Below are 22284 nucleotides of genomic sequence, written 5' to 3' on the forward strand. Positions count from 1 at the left end.
CACGGAAGAACTGCTGGCTCTGTAAGCCCTCTCTCCAGGAAATTTCTTTCACCAATGAGACAATGTCGGAATAAAACAGGAGAGCGTGTCAGGTAGCAAACACCATGTTGCCAGATGAATGGATGTAGGTATTGGAGATAGCATGACTGATCTTCACCTACAAATGTTACTCTGGGCTCATTTCCAAGAGCGGGCTTCCAGAATTGGCATAGATATCCTGTGCTAGTTTGGTCAAGCAAGCAAAATGAGCATAGCCATCGCTGTACTCATCAGCAGAAAGACTGGAGTGGTAACACTGTTAAAGAAAGGAGAGAAAGAAAGAAAAGAAAAGAAAAGAAAACACTACCAACAACCAACTTTTGAAGAAAAAAAAAAAGTCAGACTTTTACAAAACCAGTTGAGAAGTCTGTCTGCTTTTCTCCGTCACATCTAACAACTGTGGAAGGTGTGGGTGAGAAATCCATGGTTTGAAATTCAGCATTTGAAATGTGCCTTGAGATGAGAATTCAGCCAAGCAACGTCAGTCGTGGTTGTAGAAGTATCATTTTTTTCAGCCTCAATAATGGGAAGACAAAAACCTCAGTACATGTGTTTCAGTAACCAATTGTTATTTAACAACTACTCTTTCTTATTTAATCCTTGAGTGCTAATAGAGTGGTGGTGACATGGTTGTTTAAAAATATAATCTTTCCTTAAAACATTTTCTGAGGTCTATTAGTTAACAAACAAGTATATACGATGGGTCATAAATAACGTGTCTGGGCAGACAACCTAAAATATAAAAGCAATGCATAGGCCAAATACCACCTCTGGTTATATTGTGTAACCCAGTGGAGAAGATAAGTGTAAATGAGAACAAGACTCAGCCCTATAATTGTGAATATCTAGATTCATGGACAGCTCTGACCACAAAAAAGTGACTGAAACCCTCAAACTCCCGACTTTGTGCCAGATACCTTGGGGCTGAATTACATATACGTTGTTCAGGGAGTGGACTCAAAGGAAAAAAAACATACCTCTGTCTTGAAAACCCCTGCCTTGAATTGGGCCAGCTGCCCAAATGTAATGTGCTGCATCACAGCATCTCTCTGTCCCACTGCATTTGTCCCCCTGCGGTTTTTCTTGATTCTTTGCCTTTTTTTTCTTCCTCCTCTCAATGCCTTGGTTCTCCCTGGGTCCTGAACCTACTGAGATGATGATATTGTCATTTTTGAACTTGAGTTGAAGTGAGTGCTCGCAGTTGTCAGTATTAGCATTTTGTGCACAAGGAGCCTATGTGTTTCATGTCAGTCCTGAGCTGCCAGTGGAGCATATTGACAGACTGTGCTTCCTCTGCCTATTCAGACACTTGGAGTTTGTATCCCCGAAGCCACAACCTTTGCTCATCTGGCTCAGTACAGTGGTAGGAAAAAATGTGCATTGGTACTGCCTTCAGGACTAGTGCTGGCAAGGAAAGAAAACTCCTGGATTTGGTTGCTAGCCTATTTACTTATTTATTTACTTTTGCGTTCAGCAGTGGGAAAATATTTTTGTCTTCCTCCTTGTTTTGTCAAACCACGTTATTAGGGCACTGAAGTGCAAAACTGCACTGTAATGCTTTTTCCTTGTCACATACTGTCCTAGATCTCTCTCGGCCTTCTACAAAATGCTGTGAAGGTGGGAGGAGACCTGAGATGGCTTTGTTAGGAAGAAAGGGACACCCTCACCGTTGAAGGCCACAGTATCTGTTCCTCTACACCTGAACTGCCCTTCTGGCTTATTCCACCCATCACCTTAGGACGCAGACTCCCATCTCGTAACCCAGGTCTGCTGCACAGTGAGGAGGAAGCTGCTGGTGCTTGTGTTCCCTCTGAATGGAAAGGGCATGCCCTGCCACCCTGGCTCCTCAGGCTGCCTTCTGCTTTATCCTGTCTGTGAACTCCTGACCTGGATTGCTCCCTCTCCTTATCCAGCTCCCCTCCCTCTTCCAGCTTCAGGACTGTCTCGTGTTCCTTGGAATCCGGCAGCGCAAGGGCTTCTTGTTGATTGGTATAAACAATCTTAAAGGTCACATTTTTTCCCCCCTGCAGAGGGAGGGAGTGGGGGGGGGGTGGGCTAAAATAAAAGACTTCTCTCAAATTAACAACCACAACGATGTAAACATGGAAGCCAAAGGGAGCTGTTCACCAGGAACATGAACTGTGTCAGGGAAGCCCCTCGGGGCTTTCTTAGGAAAGATAACGTGGGCACAAGATGTAGCATGCTTCTGCGGCTCCCTGGGAAGGAGGGAGGTGCCGGGGGACAAGAGGGCAATCACTCCCTGCTTTTGAATGGTGACATCTGATTTGAGCAGCTGTATTTGTGCCTGGGCTGGCACTGGTCATCCTGCTAAGCTGGAGGAGAATGCAGAAGACCTGGTGCCCCTGGCTGTGAGCGGAGGGGGCAGGAGGCATGGTCTGGAGCCCTGGGATAACTGCTAGAGTTTTACTCGGCCAGACCCTGGGTGCGATCCAATTTCTAAAGCAGGTCGTCTGCCTTTGCGGACTTCAGCAGGAACTGGGTCAGAGTCCTGTCTGGGGAGAGGCTTGAGGAACACACTTGTAAAGCAAACGTAGGTGTTAGTCACCTGCTCGGAGTTTTTGGCAGTATTGCAGGCCAGATCTCCAGAGGTTTAATAACTTGATTTTGTGAATAGAATACGGCAGGGAATCAGATTCTTGACCAACGTGACTGTGTCAGGAAAACCCTCTGTAGATACAGCCTGTGCCGGAATGAGAATCCCTTAACCAACTTATCTTATATAATCCAGAAAGATGTTTTAAATGCAAAATGGCAAGACCTCTTTTTGCCCTTATAAATTGTATAGTGTCTAAAAGATTTTATGGGTTTAATTATTCCTAGCATAGGCCTGCTTGAGAGTTTTTAAGCCTGCTCTGTGCTGCTTGTGAGTTGGTCTCCTCCAGCGTGACCCAGGGAATGGAATGATGTGGGACATGACACAGAGCTGTTGCCTCCTTGCCAGGGCTTCAGAACTGAGCAAGCTGAAAAGCTACATTTCAGAACTGGCCCATAGCTTTGGTATACCCAAGCAGAACTTGATGTCCCGACAAAGTTCCCTGTGAATTATAAGTTTATGTGAGTTCAAGGGGAGAACTTCATAGCAATCTCAATGGATTTCTCTTCTAAGTGCAAAGTGATTACATTCTTCTCAAGAAGTCCCTGGACAAAAAATTGTTGGATGTGAGGAGGGTACTGGAGGAAAACATCAAATATATCTGCAGTATTTTATTCCTTCTGTGGTGTCTATTGTGGCCACTGCTGGAGACAAGATACTGAGTTGGATAAACTTTCAGTCTGACTGAGTAAGGACACAGCTTTTTGTGGCTTGATCCCCTATCTGAAGAAGATAGCAAGACATGACTTCTTGAAGTGTGCAGTAGGAGGTATGACCATACCCCTACCGTCTTTGGCCAATGGACCCAGGCAAGCCGAACTAGATGGAATTCCAGCATCCCAGATCTGAGAAAGGACTTTACATGTTTTCTTAGTAAGTTTTGTAAGGAAATAAGCTTTATGCATCTGTGTATGAACTTGTGTTCCTGCTTGTATATCTGTCCTGCTGTATATCTGTCCCTCCATCTCCTTCTGCAGGACTTTTTAGCTGTTTTTAAGCTAATTTGGAAAGGTGGTAGAGATCTCAAAGATAATGCAGTTCCTACAAATACAATGAAATGAATCTCAGCACTTTTACTCAGATGTAAAAAATCGCACAGGGAGGAGATCTTATGAATGCCCCAACCATGGGAAAAGCTTTTTGGACCCAACAAGTATGTAGAACACCAAGTTTCATTAGTTTTACTCCTTTTTCTTATTTGTTCTGTCTCCATGGATCCCTGCTTATCCAGGTTCAAGCCTGGAATGGAAGCAGAGTCAGAAACAGCAGGAAAACATTTATTTTTGATTTGTATTACAATAGATCTTAGATGCCCACACAGAGATCAAGGTCCCGTTCTCTTGGGTACTGTCCCTGTTATGTGCAATAAGAGATGAAGCATTTAAAACATCAAATGCAGACTGAGAAGGGAAGCTGGGTCACCAGCTCACATGTCAGGTTAGTAGCCAAGCTGGGCTTTGAACTCAAGGCTCTCTCTTGAGCATGAGCTCTTGGGCCATGCTGTTGCAGCTGCCCTTGCACGAACCCCTCAAAGGTTTGCCCAGATTCAAAAGCTCAGTTACCCACTGATGGTACTCTCCTTGGATTCTGAAATTAATGCTTGAAAAAAATTAGGTGCTGAGTATTTTCCTCCATGCCTAAACCAAAAATGACTGCTTATATTCACCCTCTTGCCTCACAAAACTTTATTGGATGCCAAACAGTCCATTTTTCCTTCTGTGAGGTGGGAAAGGAAGGGAGGTAGCAGGGTCGAGAAGATAATGTCCTTGTGTTTCAAATAGTGAGAGTATTTTAGCTATTGTCTGCTTTGTTGATCTGTTGCTAACGCGCAACAAACTTCATTCACGTTCCCAAATGTTGAGAGCTTGAGGGGTGAGATCACACTGTCTGAGGGTGATTTGCTGATACATCACCTTTGTTTAAATTCCTAGCATATTATGGTTTCTAACAAAAAAAAAATGCGAGGGAGAGCTACTGGTGGTCCAGAGTGACTGTTAGTGCTGAGTGTGTCTCAACACAAGCCATAAAAGTGGGAAAAATTACTCAAGTTCTAAGTTTTGTTATAAATTTGGACCTGGTAAGGACTTCAGGGAGGTTCACTGAACATTTAGCGAGTGGTTGGAGAGGAAGGGCTCCAAAACAACTGAGAAATAAATGAATTAATTGAATAGTCTGGTCTTCAAATTCTTCCAGGCTATTCTTATTAAAAATAACAGTTTTATTTAAATAGAACACTTTAAGGAGAAGGGTGTCTTTCATAAGCAATAAACTATTGTAGGGACTGAAATCCTAATTTCAAAGAGGCACTGCTGTCTTTTAACAGATAAACAGTGAGTACAGTGAGTAGGATTGATCAGAGATCTTCCTCCTAATGGAAAAGTTAACTTTTTATTGAAGAAAGAAGCAAAAAATTCAGGCCCAAATGGTACAAACTTTTTTTTTTTTTTTTTGCTATCCTTGAATGTTAGGTTTACACAGTAAGGAGAGCTGATGTTTTCTGTGACACATCTCACCTCATCGCAAAATTTTTCTTCTTTCTGTCAAAGATTTCCACAGCAAATCTTTAATGTTTGGTGTGCTTCTTCTCTAATTCCACTGCACTAATAGAGTCCAAGTGTTAGGGTTAGGTAGTCTGAGCCAGACCTATTCTTGCTAAAACTCTGACTACTAAGCATTGGCTTTTCTTGACTGGAGTGCGGCGGGAAACTATTTGGAGAAGTCTGTGTACATATTTTTATAAGAGATGTCACGCTCAGGGGGAAGTGTGGATCCGCAGGATACAGAGGCAAGGCAGCCTACTTCCCCCATTGCAAAGGTTCTCTTTTTCATAAGCCATCCCTCCCCTGTGTCCTTCCAGAACTTGGGTCATGCTCCAAATCCCATCCTGTCCCGCTGCTTCCTGCCCTTTCACCCATCACCAGAAAATGATAAAACAGCCGTCCAAAGGCTTTTTGGAACTGATTGCTATGCTATACTTTTAAAAATAAAAACTCATGTTCCAAAGGCTGGTCTTTAATTTGTTTTTGTTCATTGATGGTACAGGCTGGGAATTTCAGAGGAGCTGTACCGATGTGAGAGGCCCAACAACTCAAGAGTTTCAGTATCTAAAATCCTTTCTGCTCCATTGAAAAATCCCAGCCTCTGCCCCTAGATTTTGTTGTTGCACAGACTGCTGTTTAGTAACATGAGAAATGATTTGGGACTGTCATGTTCGTACCAACAAAAATGTCCCCTTGAGGAATGGATCGTTCAGATTTAGGGTTTTGGATTGCTAGATTCAAGCTGAGAAGTTTGGACTGCTAACTTCATAGGAGCAGAGGAAACTGTCTATAGGAATAGATCACCTAGATGTGGATTTTCTTGTATCTTTGAAACATCTGACCTTGGTCACTGTTGGAGTCAGGATATTGAACTAGAAAGACGGTGATTCTCTCTAGTTTTTATTTTCCCCTAAATCCAGAGCTCTTTTCATAGAGCTGTTTTGTGGGTCCAGTAGGAAAAGATGTTTTGTGTTAATATTTCTGTTCATAGCAAACTGTGGGACTGCTCCTATAGGCCAAGTTATCGTAGAAGTGTTACTGTAGCTGGGATTGTCTAAGGATTTAAGCAAAGAGAGGTTTGTAATGAGGTCAGCAGTATCAGTTGGACTAATAAAAGCTACTACCTCTGCCTTTGAACCTCACCTCACTTAATAAACCAAGGAGCTCCTAGGGAAAGTTAAGCAACAAAGAGTGCTGAGCTTGGAAAAAATGGCTGCTGGTTTGAGTACAACAGTGGGGACTGTAAGGGGCACGCTATGTCATGCAATAGGCCAGGCCTGCATGGAGAGGGGATCTGGGCTGCTTGGTGTACACATTTTCAGCTCAGATAAGGAGAAAACTGCCCTTTGAGCTGCTGAACGCTGGAGAAGGTGGGAACGTGGCTATCACTGTAGCCACTATCACTCTTAATCTTCAGTGCAGGGGTGCTGATTTGAGAGAGGAGTTTTAACTAGCAAGGTGTGAATGGAATAACACGCCAAGATACGTTTGCTGGTTGCTTTCCCTGTATTAACGCTCTTCCTTGCCTAGCCCATGTTCTTCTCCTGGTATATGCTTAAGATTATGCTTTAGAGGTTAGAGAGCTAAAGGTTTAGAGAGGCAATGTGTGGAGGATGTCAAGAGATGATAAAGGTTGTTGAAGTGTCAAGCTAGAGTATAGAAATGTGCTTGTGTTCCACTTCTGGTACCTTTGAGAGGAGGGTATGAAGATTTCTTCCCCCCACCCCATCTTCTTCCATGCTCTTCAAACACCCAGCAGCACCCCATTTCCCTGAGATCAGGCTTCCCTAGATGCAGCACAAGTGTCTTGTGGCTACTGAAAGTTTCCTGGATTTTTAGGGCCAGCTGAGCACTTTGAATGGCTTTCTCTTGAAATTCCTTACATCATCTCTTAAAACTCTGAGTGTGTTTATAATGTAGTCTGCAATGGGTTAGTCTGGATACTGGAAGTAGTATGTGTCTGGCAGTACTGCAGAATTACCTTGTATTAATCTTTGATACTCTACCTTGGCTCAACCGTAAGAATTTCTGTGTCCTTTCACTCTGTGCTGCAGTCTAAATCAACCGAAGCAGAGTTAGGAGCCTGGTGGCCGCTCGTTTCCACTATCTCCTTAGAGCCCCTCCTGCCCCTTGCAGGGCAGAGTCCCATCTGTGGCCCTGCCTTGGCTCAGCATGCCGAAGGAGACAAAGCCTCCTCCCGCATAGCTTGGGCATAGCTCAGCTGCATTCTTCAATGAGTATTTTTTCCCCAGTGACCTTACTCTACAGCTCTGGTGGTCAGTTGAGTATTATGCTGCGAGCTTGTCCACATTCCTCCACCCACTCAGCCAAGCGCTGCCCACTGGGAAGGGGCAGCGAGGCAGCAAGGAATCTGAGCGGCTGGGGGACTTATTCAAGGGAAACAGAAATTCCAGCCCTTTGGGACTGTTTTTGCCCATCACTTCTTTGCAAGTGGGAGGTTGGAGCAGCTGTGTGAAAAGGGTCTCACCGCTGCGGTTACCACACACCCGGTACTGACAAGCATTCTCATGGCAAGCCAGCAGGCTGCCTGGTTGCCACACTGCTGACTCTTTCCTTGCACCACGAGGAACCCCCAAGGAAAACAGCCTGGAGAAACCTAATCGGAGTGGTTGCCACTTGTCATGTTTGTGGGGGCCTTGCAATAACAGGTTTAGTTCCTCAGTTCTCCCTTTGAAGGCTGTAAAAGCTGCTCAGCTAAGGACCTTTAAACATTGTAATTTATGTAGCTCATTGGTTTTCGGAGCCTTTTAAGTTTGACCACTTAATGTGCAACTTCTAAAATAACAGTCTTATTTTTATATGTACATATATATATGTATATATGTTTGTATGTGTGCATGAGAGAAAGACTAGACACGAGCAAGATAGGGAGTTGCAATGCAGATGATTTTTGTGCTCCTGAGCCAACGCAGACTGATTACAGTGGAGGAAGGTTTGTACAGTAAGAAGAGAAGGTTAGAATCCTGCTATTTTATTATTACCATGGTTAAATTAATAATGTTAAGAATTTGTCAAGAAATGACTAAGTCAGGAAAATTTATGGTTCTCATAGCTCACTCAGCCGCTCTGCACATCCTGTATATTTTCTGACATACTTCCAACAGCGTAAATATTAATAGAGTAATACTGACATTTAGGGCCTGATCCAAGTCTCATTAAATTCAGTGGAAACACTCCCATTGTCTTCAGTGGAAGATGGATCGTGGTCTTGAAAAGGAACAAAGGAGGAGAAAATACCAAGTGGGGCTTCGTGTGGCTAAATAATGTTGTTATCAAATCAGAACTCCTCCGCTTCCTGACTCTGAGCGTTTTGCTCTGTGACCTTTAACGTTAAATTATTGCCAAAACAGGAAGAAGAAATTAAGGCTTGATAAGGGTTGAGATGGTCACAGATTTTACCAGCCTCACTGATGGAATGTGACAATTTCTTCAATGGGAATGAGTTGGGCGTGAACTGTTCATCAGTCCTTTTGATTTATTCAGCCTTTCAGCCCTATAGTTTGCAGTGGCAGGGATTACTAGAAACTCTGCAAAAGAAATTCTTTCTCCTGCATAGTTTATAACCTCTGCAGGAGCATAAAGAGTTACAGAGAGAGGATTAGCTATTGTAAAATGGCTCCATTTACTTCATTGAAGAGGTAGCCCAGAATCAGCTCTGTGGATACCATGTGAAGATCTATTGCAAAAGCTTTTTTGGCACTGAAGTCTCTCTTTTTCTAGATCAAAATCTTTTCCCCAAACCTTTCTGCACAGCAATTAGTTACAGCTGTGTTTTGCAAAGCCACCTAGGGAATTTGGATGTCCAGTTCCCATAAAGTTTAATGTGAATTAGGTTTCCAAATCATTTAGGCAGCTTTGAAAGTTCAGCTAAGTTAGGGCTGGAACCTACTGATTTCAGCACAGTTCTGCAGATAGAACGCCTGCATTCCTGGATGACAAAAAAGGGAAATACAAGTTTTTGTCATCACCTTGCAGAACACAGGCCTTGGTGAAGCAGCTAGATCAGAGCTCACAGCACTTGCAAAAGTCATGCTTCTTGTCGAAGGGAACACAAGTCGGTTTTCAAGTGTTCCCCATGATTGTTAGGATCAGTTTTCCAAAAGAGTCCCTCTTTGCACCTAAATACAGGCCAGGTGTCCAAAGGTCCCCTTTTATGAAATGACAAATGCAGCATCTGAGTGCACTGAGTTCTCCTGAAAATCTGGCCAAGGATGGAGTAACAATCTAAGATGCTGTACTCAGGAGTACCTGGAATGTTGCAGGCCAGATCAAGTGTGTAGAGCATCTTTCCCTGGAGAGGTTATCAGTGAATGTGTGAACTTTCCCAACCGTGGCCACCCACAGAGCCTTCAGTTCTCTTACTTGCCTCAGGAGGTTAATGTCCTATCTGTGTAGTACAATTACATGTAGGCAGCCTGTCATCTCTGCAGTTTGAGGAAAATATACAAGGCGTAACAACTGGAAGAGCCAAGTGAAATAACTCATGAATCACAGGAGCAAAAGCTTCAACTTTCCTTTGGTGTCACAGCACTCTCTTACACTTTGGCTCCATCACGTGAGGGGTGGATACAGCTCCTAGGTACCAAGTTCTACAGAAGTGATACCTTCTACTGTCTCCAAAATACGCCCCAGGAGACAGACCAGGCAAGAGGAGGGAAAGGAGAGAAAGCATTTTTAGTGCAACTAGTTGATACAGAAACCTCCTGGAAAGATGGTTACTCTACAGACTTCTCAGAAAAGAAAAACTTCAAAAATATTTCCTGTAGCCGCACCAGGGGGGCACAGATCTTAGCCAACAGTTTGGAGTCACATTAGTAAACAAACATGTACCAGGAAAAAAAAAACAAGAGAAATTAGGTCCAAGGCAACTTGGACAACCAGCTTTCCAGTGCTAGTTCTCCATTAAGTTCAGTAGCCACAAGAGCAATAAACCATAGAGTTCCCCCTTAGCAAAACCAGAAGCAGCTGTTTATGATCAGTCCTGTTTGGAGCCTCTAACATTGTAAAACTAAAACTGCAATGAACTGAGTGAATGTAAAGATTTTACAGGGCCACAAGGTATATGTGTGTTTGCAATTCTATCATACAGAGGAAAAGCCAGCTGGAGGGCTTGAACCAATCTCCCCACATCTTCTGCTTGAAAGCTGTGCTGCCATGCACGGTAACGTTACATCAAAGGAGAGGAATGGTATGTTGCCACCATGCTACACAGTTTGAACTCTTGTCCTGCTATCAGCAGTATTTCTCTGCCAAGTTACTGGGTCTTTTTAGTTTGCTGCTGTTCCAGGACCGTGGCTGATGTGCTCATGTGGTTCCTCAGCTGTCATGAAATTAGCAGGTACTGGAGAAAGTGGTGGAGGATACTTGGGGGTGTCTTTCTAGCCAGGCATGACCCAAGGAAAGGGCTTTTGTGCTGCTGGTTGGTTGGCATTAAGTACCACAGAGAACGCAGAAGTTCTGGGCTCCCATAGTCATTGGAAAGCTGATGGCCTTCATATAAATACCAATGATGGTGGGATGCTCTAGGCCAAATCCTGCTTTGGTCACTCATATTATCAAGCACTGTCCTACTGTTTAGTTCCAAAAGAATGTCCTTTTAGTCTCCTATAAAAAACAGTCAGGTTTTTTTGAAATTGCTCCAAAATGACTGAAGTGATCTAGCCATTCTGTCCAATGGGTGTAAGTGCTAATAGGAAGCCTTAACCTGCTCCCAAGAAAAATGGTCATCACGGCTCAAGGACTCAGTGCTTGGTGGCTCTTTCTTCAGCTATACTTAAGCAAGAAAACTCCTTTGCTCCTTAGAGAGCTAGAGAGGAAAAGAAGCAGGATCAATTTGATCAAAAGGCGCTCTGTGAATGCCAAGTATTGCTGCCCTGCTGTAAGGCCGCGCAGTTCGGAGATGTCCTGTAGTGTGATTTGCCTTGTATCCTCTTGCCTGAGTGGTGCTAATGTGAAACAAAAGTCCCGTTTCTCTACTGTACTTTGCGCTGTTTCCCGTGCTCTCTTTTTTCTCTTCCTGTCAAATATTTCAGTGGAGATTTCCTTTTTGATGGTGTGCCAAGCAGCATTCCAGCGCCTTTACTCTGCCCCCCCCTTGGGAGAAAAAAAAAAAAAAAAGGCTGACCCCTCATTTCCATAACCAAGGAAGAGACAGGTAGGCATTGTTTTGTTCCCGAGCATGCTTGTTTTTCTTAGATTCACACCCAGGGAAGAGAAATGATGCTGTTATTCAGAGTAGGAATTACCCTCATGACCCCAGCAAATGCAGTAGTAACAACAGTGAAATCAGTGGTAGGAATGGACTGCTTTTTGGAGATGGACCTTTGGCTTTGGCCACTTTCTCCCTTCACCTTCTTCCTCTCTGTTCTCTCCCCACAAGATTTCCCTGTTTTCTTGTGTTTGAGGCACGTCAAACCCTGGAATAGCCCTCACAGGCATTAGTCACTAGTGATTAAAATAGCCACTAAGAGCAGGCAAGAGCCTGCAATGATTTGTGCTAAATTGGGTGCATCTCTGCTTGTAGCAAGGGTTGCTAATTTGCAAACCTCCCTTGTTATTATCATTGTTTTTATTAATAGTGCCACGGGGCTCCAGCTGACATTAAAGTTTTATTTTTGAGGTTGGAAGGGACCTCTGGAGATCATCTAGCCCAACCCCCCCTGCTCAAGCAAGGTCATCTAGAGCACATTGCACATGATTGCGTCCAGGTGGGTTTTGAGTACCTCCAGGGAAGGAGACTCCACCACCTCTCTGGGCAACCTGTGCCAGTGCTCTGTCACCCTCACAAGAAAGAAGTTTTTCCTCATGTTCAGATGGAACTTCCTGTGCTTCAGTTTGTGCCCGTTGCCTCTTGTCCTGTCACTGGGCACCACAGAGAAGAGACGGGCCTCATCCTCTCGACACCCCCCCTTCAGATACTTGTACACATTGATGAGATCGCCTCTCAGTCTCCTCTTCTCCAGGCTGAAGAGGCCCAGCTCTCGCAGCCTTTCTGCAGAGGAGACATGCTCCAGTCCCCTCATCGTCTTTGTAGCCCTCTGCTGGACTCTCTCCAATAGCGCCATGTCTCTCTTATTTCATCTGCTGCTGTACAGAAGAGAGGAAGAGGAGAGTTTGTAGTGGACAAGAAAAAGGAGGTCCCATCCATAGTCGCACTGGAAAGGGAACTGACAGGCCTTGGAAATTCGCTCAGACAGCCCTGGTGCTGGATGTCTGTCCTTCATCTCTCTGCAGTTGGGGCCAGGGAAGCCCTTCTGCCATGGAGATGTAGCCACAGCCTAGGCAGATGGGCTGCTGGGGGTGAAGGGATGCTTCTAGGAAAGAGCAGACTGTTAAAAGACAGAAAAATGATAAAATCAGAATGAAAAGGCTACGTTGCTGGGGTTTATGGGGTAGTGCACTAAAGCAAAAAAGTTGCAGATGTCACTTTGTTCAGGAGAGGTATCCAAAAATGAAATAATGAATGTGTACCAGCGTTTCCTCACCTATAACATGGAGATAGTAGTCTGACCTCACAGGGGCTATGTATGGTTTAAGGGTCCAATCTGTGTACGTGCACATGATTCTTGACCACTCGCAGTAACCTAAGTGGAAAGTCCATGTGTTAAAAAGGAGGACTGGTGTAATATAGCGATCTAATTTATTAATCACATGTCAAGTTCCCCCATAATCATTAGTCTGTATAATGATGAAGAGTCTCATTTCTAGCACTTAAAGGAAGCTAAAGGAATTTACCCCATATTTTAGCCTGTTAACTCTAGCAGCAAAAAAACAGCCCTGTGGTTTTTATTGCTTGAAGTCTTGGGTTCTGTCCCTGCTGATGGCTCATGGATAATACACATCTTTGATCCAGAGTGGAAATTGGAAATCTTTTAAGAACAACTTAAGTCAGGCCGCAAAGAATATCGGAAGATTTTTTCCCTTTGTATATCTGCTCCCAGCTGTGTTTAAAAGAATGTGTTTAAAATCAATGGAATTAGTCAAACTTCTCTGACTCGTAATAAAGATTTGGATTGGGGGGGACTTTAAGTGAAGGTTTGGCTCTGATTTTGTTTTGTCTGAAATAGTCACATATCTGTAACTATATAATAAACTACAAGATATAAGCAGGATTGCTAGAGGTTTGTGTTGCTCAGCAGCGCGTGTCAGTCCCAAGACGCTTACTGACAGTAATAGCAGTAGCTTTACTGAGCAGCTAACCTTGCTTTATCCAAAGAGCACGTTCCTAAGTGTCGGCTGTTAATTTGCATGTTAATGTGTAGAAAATTGAGCTGAGCGGGGAAATCAACCTGTGGTGGGTTTAAATACAGCCGTACATCAGTTGAGGCAATTGCTACCAGATTAAACACTTTGCTCCTGGTAAAGCAGATCTGTGATTCAGGAAAGCAGCTAATAAGGCATTTAACACTGAGATGCAATTAGTTTCCTTACCATTGACAAAGATCAAGCATGGACTTAAAGCAAAGGGTCCTTTTGGACTAATACAAGCACGGGTGCGTGGGAAACTTTGTATGAATGCACAAGCATGGAGTGCAGAGAAAGTTGAGTTATGAGGATAAGGAAAACTTAAGAGTGACTGTGAACTGATGTGCAGGGGAAACTTTAAATGAGGGTGAGCTGTGAAAATTAGTCAAAACATCTCTTGTCTTTAGCCAATGTATTTTAATTTTTTTGTGAAGACCTCACAGGATAAAGAGTGGACATTTGGTTGCTGGCTCCTCCAGCAAGCAGAGGGGAGTTTTAGTTTTGGTTTTTGTAACTTCATGGAGTCAGAGGTGGCAAAAGTGAAAATGGAGGTGGCTGGACTCATTCCTCAGCTGCAGGACTCAGAAGGGCTGTGACTGTGGGTGGAGCACGCTGATTTGCTGACATTGAACATCTCACCCATTCATGCTATTGTAACTTGGACTTTGGGGTTTTATCCTGCCTGCTGGTTTAGCTCTCACTTGATTACTGAGAACCAAGGATGTAAAGAATCTATGAAGCAGCAAAAATACCTTTTTTATTATACACTTCCAAAGAAACAACCTCAAAATATTCTGAGAATCTACGCTGGGGAATGGCACTCCGAATCGCCAATTAAGATACTGCTACAGCACCTCATTTTAGGGAGTTAAGAGCTCTCTTTAGATCCTTCCCAAGCCACATCGCAGCTACAGACTTTCTTCCTTGAATACCCTAGATGAAAATAAAAAGAAAGAAAGAAAGAAAGATAGAAAGAAAACAGAAAACCAAACCCAGCCCACTTTCCAAATGCAGCTCAGTCTGCACTGGTTATATAACATGATTGATAAAGTTGAGGAGTGAGCTGAGGTCAGAGCCTCAGGATGCAGACTCCCTATGTGATGAAGGAGCTTTTTGTGTGTATGTATATGCGCATGGAGGAAGAGGGTTGTGTTTGTTTCTTGAAAATCCTCAGACACTCTCCAAAGAATTCCAAATTTAAAGCAGTGTAAAATGCTCCATCAAACATGTTTTACAGTCTCGACATCGCAGCCTGTTAACTCTATCCCAGTGGCTCTTTCTGAGAGCTTTTGAATAATCTCTTGATAGTGCTTTTCTTGCTGCTGAGCAGAGTCTTCATGGAAACTGCGGATGGTTGTTTTATTAGCTTGTCTGGATGGGGAGCCTTGGAGGAGGCTGCTTCACCCAAGGTCATGCAACACTTGTAAAATATATTTGGCCTCAAAAAATAAACAAGATAAATAAATATAATTTGTCCATTGTATGAGGCAGGAGTCAATGAAGTGCCTGGGGCCAAGGAGTTGCTTTCAAACTGAGTGGTGAACTCAGCATAGACCTCTTCTGGTGTGGAGGTGCTTTTCTGAAGCTTTTCTTGTTTCTCCATAGCGCCCGAGAGTGGGACCAGCCACAGCAGAATCCAGAAGAGAGATTTCTGCTACAGATCATATGGGAAATCATTCTTATGAATGGATCTCGCGTCCCTCAGAACTGGTGAGCCCTTGGGTTTGGTGAGCATGTGGTTAGCTTACATGGAGGCACTGCGTCCTGGTCCTGTACCTGTGGGCTGCTCGTCAAGGTAGTGGAGGAAAACAGACTTGCTGCAGGTCTATTTAGAGTAGCTCTGCTGGATGTCAAGTATTTATTCACTGCACCAACATCACATCTTATATGAAATATCCAAGACTAGGGTTTTCAAATCTGCCTTAAAAACTTGGGAACTGGAATGCCACTGATTGCCTGGGTCTGGATGTGATATTGATGCAGCAGAGTTAAATGCCCTGTGATAGGATATGAGCTTAGCATCACTGTGTCCCAACAGAAAAATAAACATCTCAGCTTTGTTTCGCTGTTTGTTTTCCAGTAATATCTTGACTCTGCCTTAGCCTTTACGTTGCAGCACAAAACCATTATCCCGTGGCATTTCTTCCTTTCTACAAATAAACAGAATGTGAGGACTATAATGTTAGGTCCCAACTATAATGTTAGGAGCAATAGGACAAGATTAAACATGGCAAAGTTGCAGTTCAGTCTGAAGGAAGAAGAGTTATTATGTGTAATGTTTCGGTCATGACTAGAACTCGACTTGTGGTGGGGCTGTTGTAGTCATAAAGAGACAGTTCTTGCCTCGAATCGATTTACAGTCTAGAGAGATGACAAGTGAGACATGACAAGTATTATAATCTTTCTTCAGGGGGAGAATTTGGGTACAAAGAGTGAAAATGTTGCCTTTGTAAATCGGCAGGAGCTTCAATGCAGCTAGGACTAGAATTTAACTGTATTTGTTCAAGAAGCGTGTGGTATGTCCCATCTTAGTGCCTTACCTGTCTTTCTGCATGTAATCCAGAGTGGATGTTTAAAATGGGAATAATCATCATAAAATAAATAATCACACTGGAGTTAACTGAAGCTTTTGCTCCCATGTTGGGCCTGATCTCATGCCCTGGGCCTGCATACTTGTATGGTGTCCCTCAGCCTTTTGTGTGTTCAAGTGCAGTATTGTATATGCCACTGCAGGCCAAAACCTGTGAACAGTCTTTGCTGTAGTCAGCAGCACACTGTCACTCCCAGGAGGAGACATGCCAGGCTACCTCCAGCTCCGTGCAGCTGAATGACATGCAGGACGCGTGCTAGAAACGCCTGTGCAGTGCAGGTGCAAATGCTTGCGGGATGGCTCTTGGCCCACGGCCCCCTTCAGCCCTTGTGTGGTACGAATGCAGTCAGGTCCTTGTGCCAGCAAACTAGCTCTGAACAGTAGAGCAATTATCCAGGTGGTTTGGGATGTTATTGTTAAGACAGAGGCCGTGGAAACTCAAATATGGCCTTTCAGTACTAACGCTCTCTCCTGGTTTAGCCAGCTGGAGGTTAGAGCCAGGCAGCAATCACCCAAGTTATTTCTGCAATGAAGAGTATGTGCAGAGTCAAGCAAAAAACATCTTGGAAGAAATGATACACTAGCCAAGTATAAATTATTTAATTTTGAGGGACATCGTCCAATCTACTTAAGTTCTCATTCATTCAGCAACTTTTAATGTGTATTAATGCCTGTATTTATAATAATCACGTATACTAAACCCCAGCCTGTATTAGGTCCTTTTTACTGACGTATACTTAGACAGGGCAATGCCATTTCTATTTTCTGATGTACGAAGTGTGCAAACACTTCATATATAAATATTCCCCTGGTGGATTTGGCCCCTTTTTCTGTAGCAATAGGTAGGAGAGTATAGAGACTGAGTGGGGTAATTTTCTTCTAAATGCATCTTCGGGCACAGATTCAGCAAAATGTATAAACACTTATTTGAGATAGCTTTGATGTGATTTAAGCATGTGCTTACATTTAAGGGTAGACTTAAGCAAGTAAGGACTTTGCAAAATCAGAGCCTTAATGTGTTATTTAAAGGTGTAACTGTGAAATTTGTTTCGGCCAAACTAACGCAGCAGGTAAAGACAGATAAACCCAATTATGTACAAGCCTCACATAAGCACAGCATAACTCGGAGACCTGCTAAATAAGCATCTTAGAAACCCCACTGAAAGTTGTTTGTGATCTAGTGATAAAATATGGAAACTTTTTCTCCAATGAATCTAGAAAGTGATGACTTTTTTTTTGAAATACTGCAGCAGAAGCACTAATGAGATAAATGTATTTATGCCATGAATAAAATGCATGATGAAAACTAATATGAGAGACAGAATAACTGATTGAAGTAGGCCAGGTTTGTCAGTACACTCCATCTGCTTTGCATCATTGGGCCGGGCAAAACATCAGAGCATATTGGTGAATCTGGCAAACGTCATGTTATTTTTATGTCATCCTTATTCTTCCAGAGCCTGATCCAAGTCCCACTGAAGTCCATAGAAGTGAGTGGACTTTCCTTTACATCAGCGAGTTTTGAATTGGTTCCTTCCTCCCTCACTGGTAATGTCAGTAGTCCACAATGGGTCTTGCAGGCATTTTTACAGAGCAATCGAGTACCACTGTGCTTTTGATTTTAATACCACATTTTGATGATTTTAATACTGATCTGTATTGTGATGGCTGGAGTCCTGAGATAAAATGAAATGAGGATCATAGCAAACTGAAAAATGCTTACTGTTTTAAAAGCTAATGAGAACGCTCCTAGAAATGCTGAAAGTCAGTGGGATTTAGAATGCCAAGGACCTCCATTATTTTGGAAGAAACTTCATCACCTCTATGAAGATCAGCTTAGACCTTATGTAATATTACAGAAGGCAGCCAGAACTGTTGAGAGTGAAAAACACGCAAAATGGCATCATTCCCTATTGTTTCTGAAGGTGTGAATTCCTCTTTTCCTGATATGAAGTAACTAACTTATCGATGTCATCTCCTTCTTCTTTTAAAAGAGGAGTCTGCTGCATGTTACACAAAGATGTTTATAAATTCCCTCACATGCCTATCAATCCAGACATCTCTCAGTATTCCTGTTATGTTTATTTATATGCACACTTATAAAAAACAATAACCTTACACTTATTAGTCAAGGTGATTCAGCCCATGCCTCCCACTCTATTGCTTTGATTCCAATCTTATTCCAAAAAACAGCCCTAAATATCACTGGGGTTACTCATAAAACATGGTGCTGTTCTGCATGAGTAAGACTATTTGAATCTGGCCTGGAGTAAAGTTACTAATGCTCAGTGAGAAGCAGAGCTCGATGAAGATTGCAAAATGTTGTCCATTAATCTGTTCTTGAATTTTTAAACACATTTTTTAGTCTCTGTCCACTCATGGATCTCTGAGCTAATGAACTTGTTGACAGTAATGTTCACCGTAACAACCCATTTACAGCAAATATTCCAAGATCTTTGCGCTCTTTCCTTCATTCAAAATAACACCAGTCTCCCTCCCCAAGAGATGACCTTCCTGTTTGGGAGTTGTGTATTAATGGTGAATATTCACATTGGTAATAAGTTTTGTTTGTTTTTCTAAATACTCCTCCAGTGAAAAAACAGAATGAAATGACTTAAAATAGAATTTAACAAATCTATGGGACCAGAGAAACACCTTTGAGGTCCAATTCCAAGAGAAAGGGTGGCCCAATGGTTGGGACAGTACCGGGAGTTGTGGAGTTCATTCTCTGCCCCACCAAAGTCTTTGCTCAGTGGGAAGTCAGCAGCGCTACATCTCAGATCCGCACATGGGAGCACTCTACCTTGCATGGCGCTGAAGGACCCCAGAAACACGGTGGTATCCAAGAAAAGATGCATAACACTGACAAATCATCCGCTTGTGACCCAGCTATAAAAAAAAGAAAACCTGCGTAGAAATGATTTAGTAACAACTTTTTTACCTAAAGAAGTCTTTTCATCTGCTCATGGATATTTTCTTCGAAGAGATTATTCATGGAGCAAGGTTCTAAAATAAAAATTGAGGAGGATGGAGCAAAGCTGGGCTTTGGTGAATACATTCAAACCCTAGATACGTTGCAAGCAGTCTGAGTCTGTTCCCAGGCAACTCCCAAGTAGAAGAAAGGCAGAACTATTCCAAAAGATTTTTTCTACAAATTGTTTATCTACCTGTAGGATCTTCTTCAAAGCCAAGCAAAATGAGGGAAAATGAAGTTGTTGACCTCCGCTTGCTTTGGATCTGGCTTGTAATGAGAGCTATAACCGTACTAAGCTTCCCATTTCAGGCAGTTTGATGTGGCCTCTTACAGAGAAAAAAATGGTCAGAATTTTTATTACAATAAGAAAATGCAGTTTTTCATTCTCTCCTCATTTCAGAAGGTCTGAAGGGATTTTACTCAACTTCCTCTTCTACCTTCAGGCAGAGACCAAATCTGAGAAATTGCAGCCTGAATTTGGAAAGTTGTCAGGATGTGCAAATAGGAGCTCCTGATGAGAAGTTACTGTTCAACACACTTTGTTGTCCTGAGTGCTTCTGAGAAGCCACTACAAACCAGGTGTCCCCATCAGCCCTGCCTTACTCAGATTCATATCCCCCAGTCAGGAAAAAAAAATGCCTGATCAAAGCAGTGCGAGGTTTTGCTCTATTGAGACCAAGCTGGATAGAAAAAGGCAGGCAAGATCAGGCTTTGCGTGGGTAAGAATCACTTACCAACTTCTAGAATGCAACATGCAGTAAAAAAACATGCATCTTTAAGTATGTTGCCCAAAGCCTGGTGAGGTCAAGCACAGACTTATTCCAAAGGGCTTTGCTGCTGAATGTATTGGGCCTAGACAAAACTACGTAAGAGACCTGGGAAGGAAGACAGGAACAACAGCTGAATTCAGGGGTGCTCTAGGTAGGCAAAGTCCCGTAACCTAGAACAGAATATGGCCTGGATCTTTGATGATATGAGACTTGATAGAGTTAGTATGAATTTATTTTTGCAGTATCTAACGCTCAGTGGTGTATGGTATGCCCTTACCGGGAACAAAAGGGAGCCTTATAAGCAGCTGAATGCAATTGGTATCCATGTCAAGCCTATTTTAAACACCTGTGTTAGACATTTTGGCAAAATACAGTCAGCAATATGGAAAAGAGTCCATAGAACTGGAAAAAGTTGCTTTAAATTCACTGTTGTTGCATTCACCTATTTGGAAAAGTCAGTTCAAATGCACAATCCTCAAAATAAATGCAAGAAAATGTCTTGTAACGGTCGGCAGGCACTGGAGCTCCCCAGCAGCGGTGGACTGGGAGCGCAGGAGCAAACGGCGGGTATGGGTTTGGCTGGAGCAAACGGCCGTGCAGCGTTCGCCCATCCGCGCTGGAGGTGCGCTCTTTGCCATCGGTGTATGTTGCCGATACTTCAGTCTCTCTTTTGGCTGTGGATGCCCCCCCTCTGCGTTTGGGATGCTGCTCTGCTCCAGGCAGAACTGGAGGAGACAGAAGGCGTGAATGGGCAGCCAAGGCAGAGCGCAGCCAAGGGACTGGCTTGGCTCCGAGAGGCAAAACGCAAGCTGAGCCATTGGAGCCGGCTGTACACAGATGAGAAGGAAAATGCACAAAGTGATAAATAACTGCGCTCCGACCGCCAGGAAGGGCTGCCAGAACATTCGCGCTTGGCTCTGCTCTCGCTTGGCTCGCCCACCGCTGGCCCCCCTCCCGCGCAGACGGCGAGCCGGGCCAGAGCCACGCACGCAGCCCGGCGCTGGCTCGGAGCGACCCCGGCGCTGCCCCCGCGTGCGGCTGGCTCTCCCCGCGGGCGTCCCCAGGTGCGCCCGGGGGCCACTTGCCTCCAGCGTGCCGCCTCCGGCCAGATAGGCAGCGCCGAGTCACACCTGGCAAGAAGCAGGGGAGATAAAAATGGGAGGTTTTCCATTAGCTTGGGTTGTTTTTGGAGAAGGCCCAGGGTGACTTGGAGCCACCTCTCCCATTGCTCTCTCAGCAATCTGGGCTGCATCTGCCTCTAGCGTTAGCGTATAGTACTGCCTCCGCGGCCACAAATGCCCTCTTGTTGTAAAGGCACTGTCTCCTGACAGAGGTGAGTAGCACACACAAGTCATCTGGGTGCTTTCAGTCATCAAACCCATGCTTTCTCACCCCTGAGGATTTGGCAATTTGCAGAACAGCCTTTAACAGCCGACTCCAAGTTGTAGCGTGGGGTACCAAGAGCTGGGATAAACTTCCAGTGCCATGCCTGATGTTACAGAAACTAGAATGACTCTTCCTGCGGTGCCCTGTGGCATTAATAATTACTGGTGCCTAAATGGAATGGAAGGAGCGATGCATCCTTGAGGGAATTTATCAGGGAAAAAGAAGTGTCTGCATTTCTCAATTTCAGCTGGCAGCTCTAGCTTGAGAAAAGCTATTGTTGTAGGATTTCCAACATCTCATTGCCTTTCTGATCTGTGATGCACATTGAACATATGTCTTTGTTTAGTTGCCCATTATTTAACCTAGATTTTTTTCCCCCTTGAGAGACTACAGTGAATTCAGGGTATATGAATGGTTTAATTTATCATTTTCCAATATAGATTGTCTTGCACTTGTGTATAGTGAAAATAATTTGTTTTCAAGTTATCCAGTTACCACCTCCTTTTATGTACTCCATAATGATCTATTTGTAATGATCCATATTCCTAAGCAGTCTAAATAACCCAAATATTGCCATCTCACTGCAGATAACTACTAAACATTTCCAACAGCACTGAATCATGCTGATCCCTAGGAGAGCTATGTGCACAATTTTATAGAAACAGTTTGCTACTAGAAAATGTCTTTTCAAGAAAACCCCTTTTGCTTTTGAAACCCTTTAGACTTTGAGAAAATTTCCGATCAAAAAATATGAAAAGATATTTCAGTTTGGGGGAAGGTAAATATATTTTTGTTGGATTTCCAACTTTATTCCAAGTTACATTTCTTTTCCTTTTTTCTCTTACTGTCATGTATTCCTTATGAAATGGCTATGTCTTTTCGTGGCGTGCTGCTCACAGTAGTAGTGCATGAAAGTGAAGTGGCATATCCATGTGCTAACTACAAGTCATCTTTCCAATATATTAAGATGTCTAGTACTCTAATTAGTACACATTCACCCCAGATTCATTCCCCCTACCCCAACATGCCCAAGGGTGCCTACAGTCATTGAAAAGGGATAGGTATCCTAGAAGGTGATTCATCCCACCTGAGATCCACATGAACCT

General features: G+C 43.5%; 1 protein-coding gene across 6 annotated transcripts in view; it reads left to right on the forward strand.

Annotated features, from left to right (window-relative positions):
• LOC104143746 (uncharacterized) overlaps positions 1 to 22284 on the forward strand; it is a 187780-nt gene that overhangs the window by 86676 nt on the left and 78820 nt on the right. For 3 of the 6 annotated variants that reach the window (XR_011141312.1, XR_011141313.1, XM_068944811.1), the window contains 2 exons: positions 15064 to 15168; positions 17506 to 18105. The exons of 1 other annotated variant lie outside the window; for it this stretch is intronic. Coding sequence is in view for 1 of the 5 variants with exons in the window: in XM_068944811.1 (XP_068800912.1) it covers positions 15064 to 15168; position 17506 (106 nt within the window). In the remaining 4 variants the exon portion in view is untranslated. Of the gene's footprint in view, positions 1 to 15063; positions 15169 to 17505; positions 18106 to 22284 lie in introns of those variants that run through there. 2 more of the 6 variants (XR_011141310.1, XR_011141311.1) reach the window with 1 other exon arrangement.

Source organism: Struthio camelus, chromosome 5 (assembly GCF_040807025.1).
Source record: "Struthio camelus isolate bStrCam1 chromosome 5, bStrCam1.hap1, whole genome shotgun sequence".
Lineage (NCBI taxonomy): Eukaryota > Metazoa > Chordata > Aves > Struthioniformes > Struthionidae > Struthio > Struthio camelus.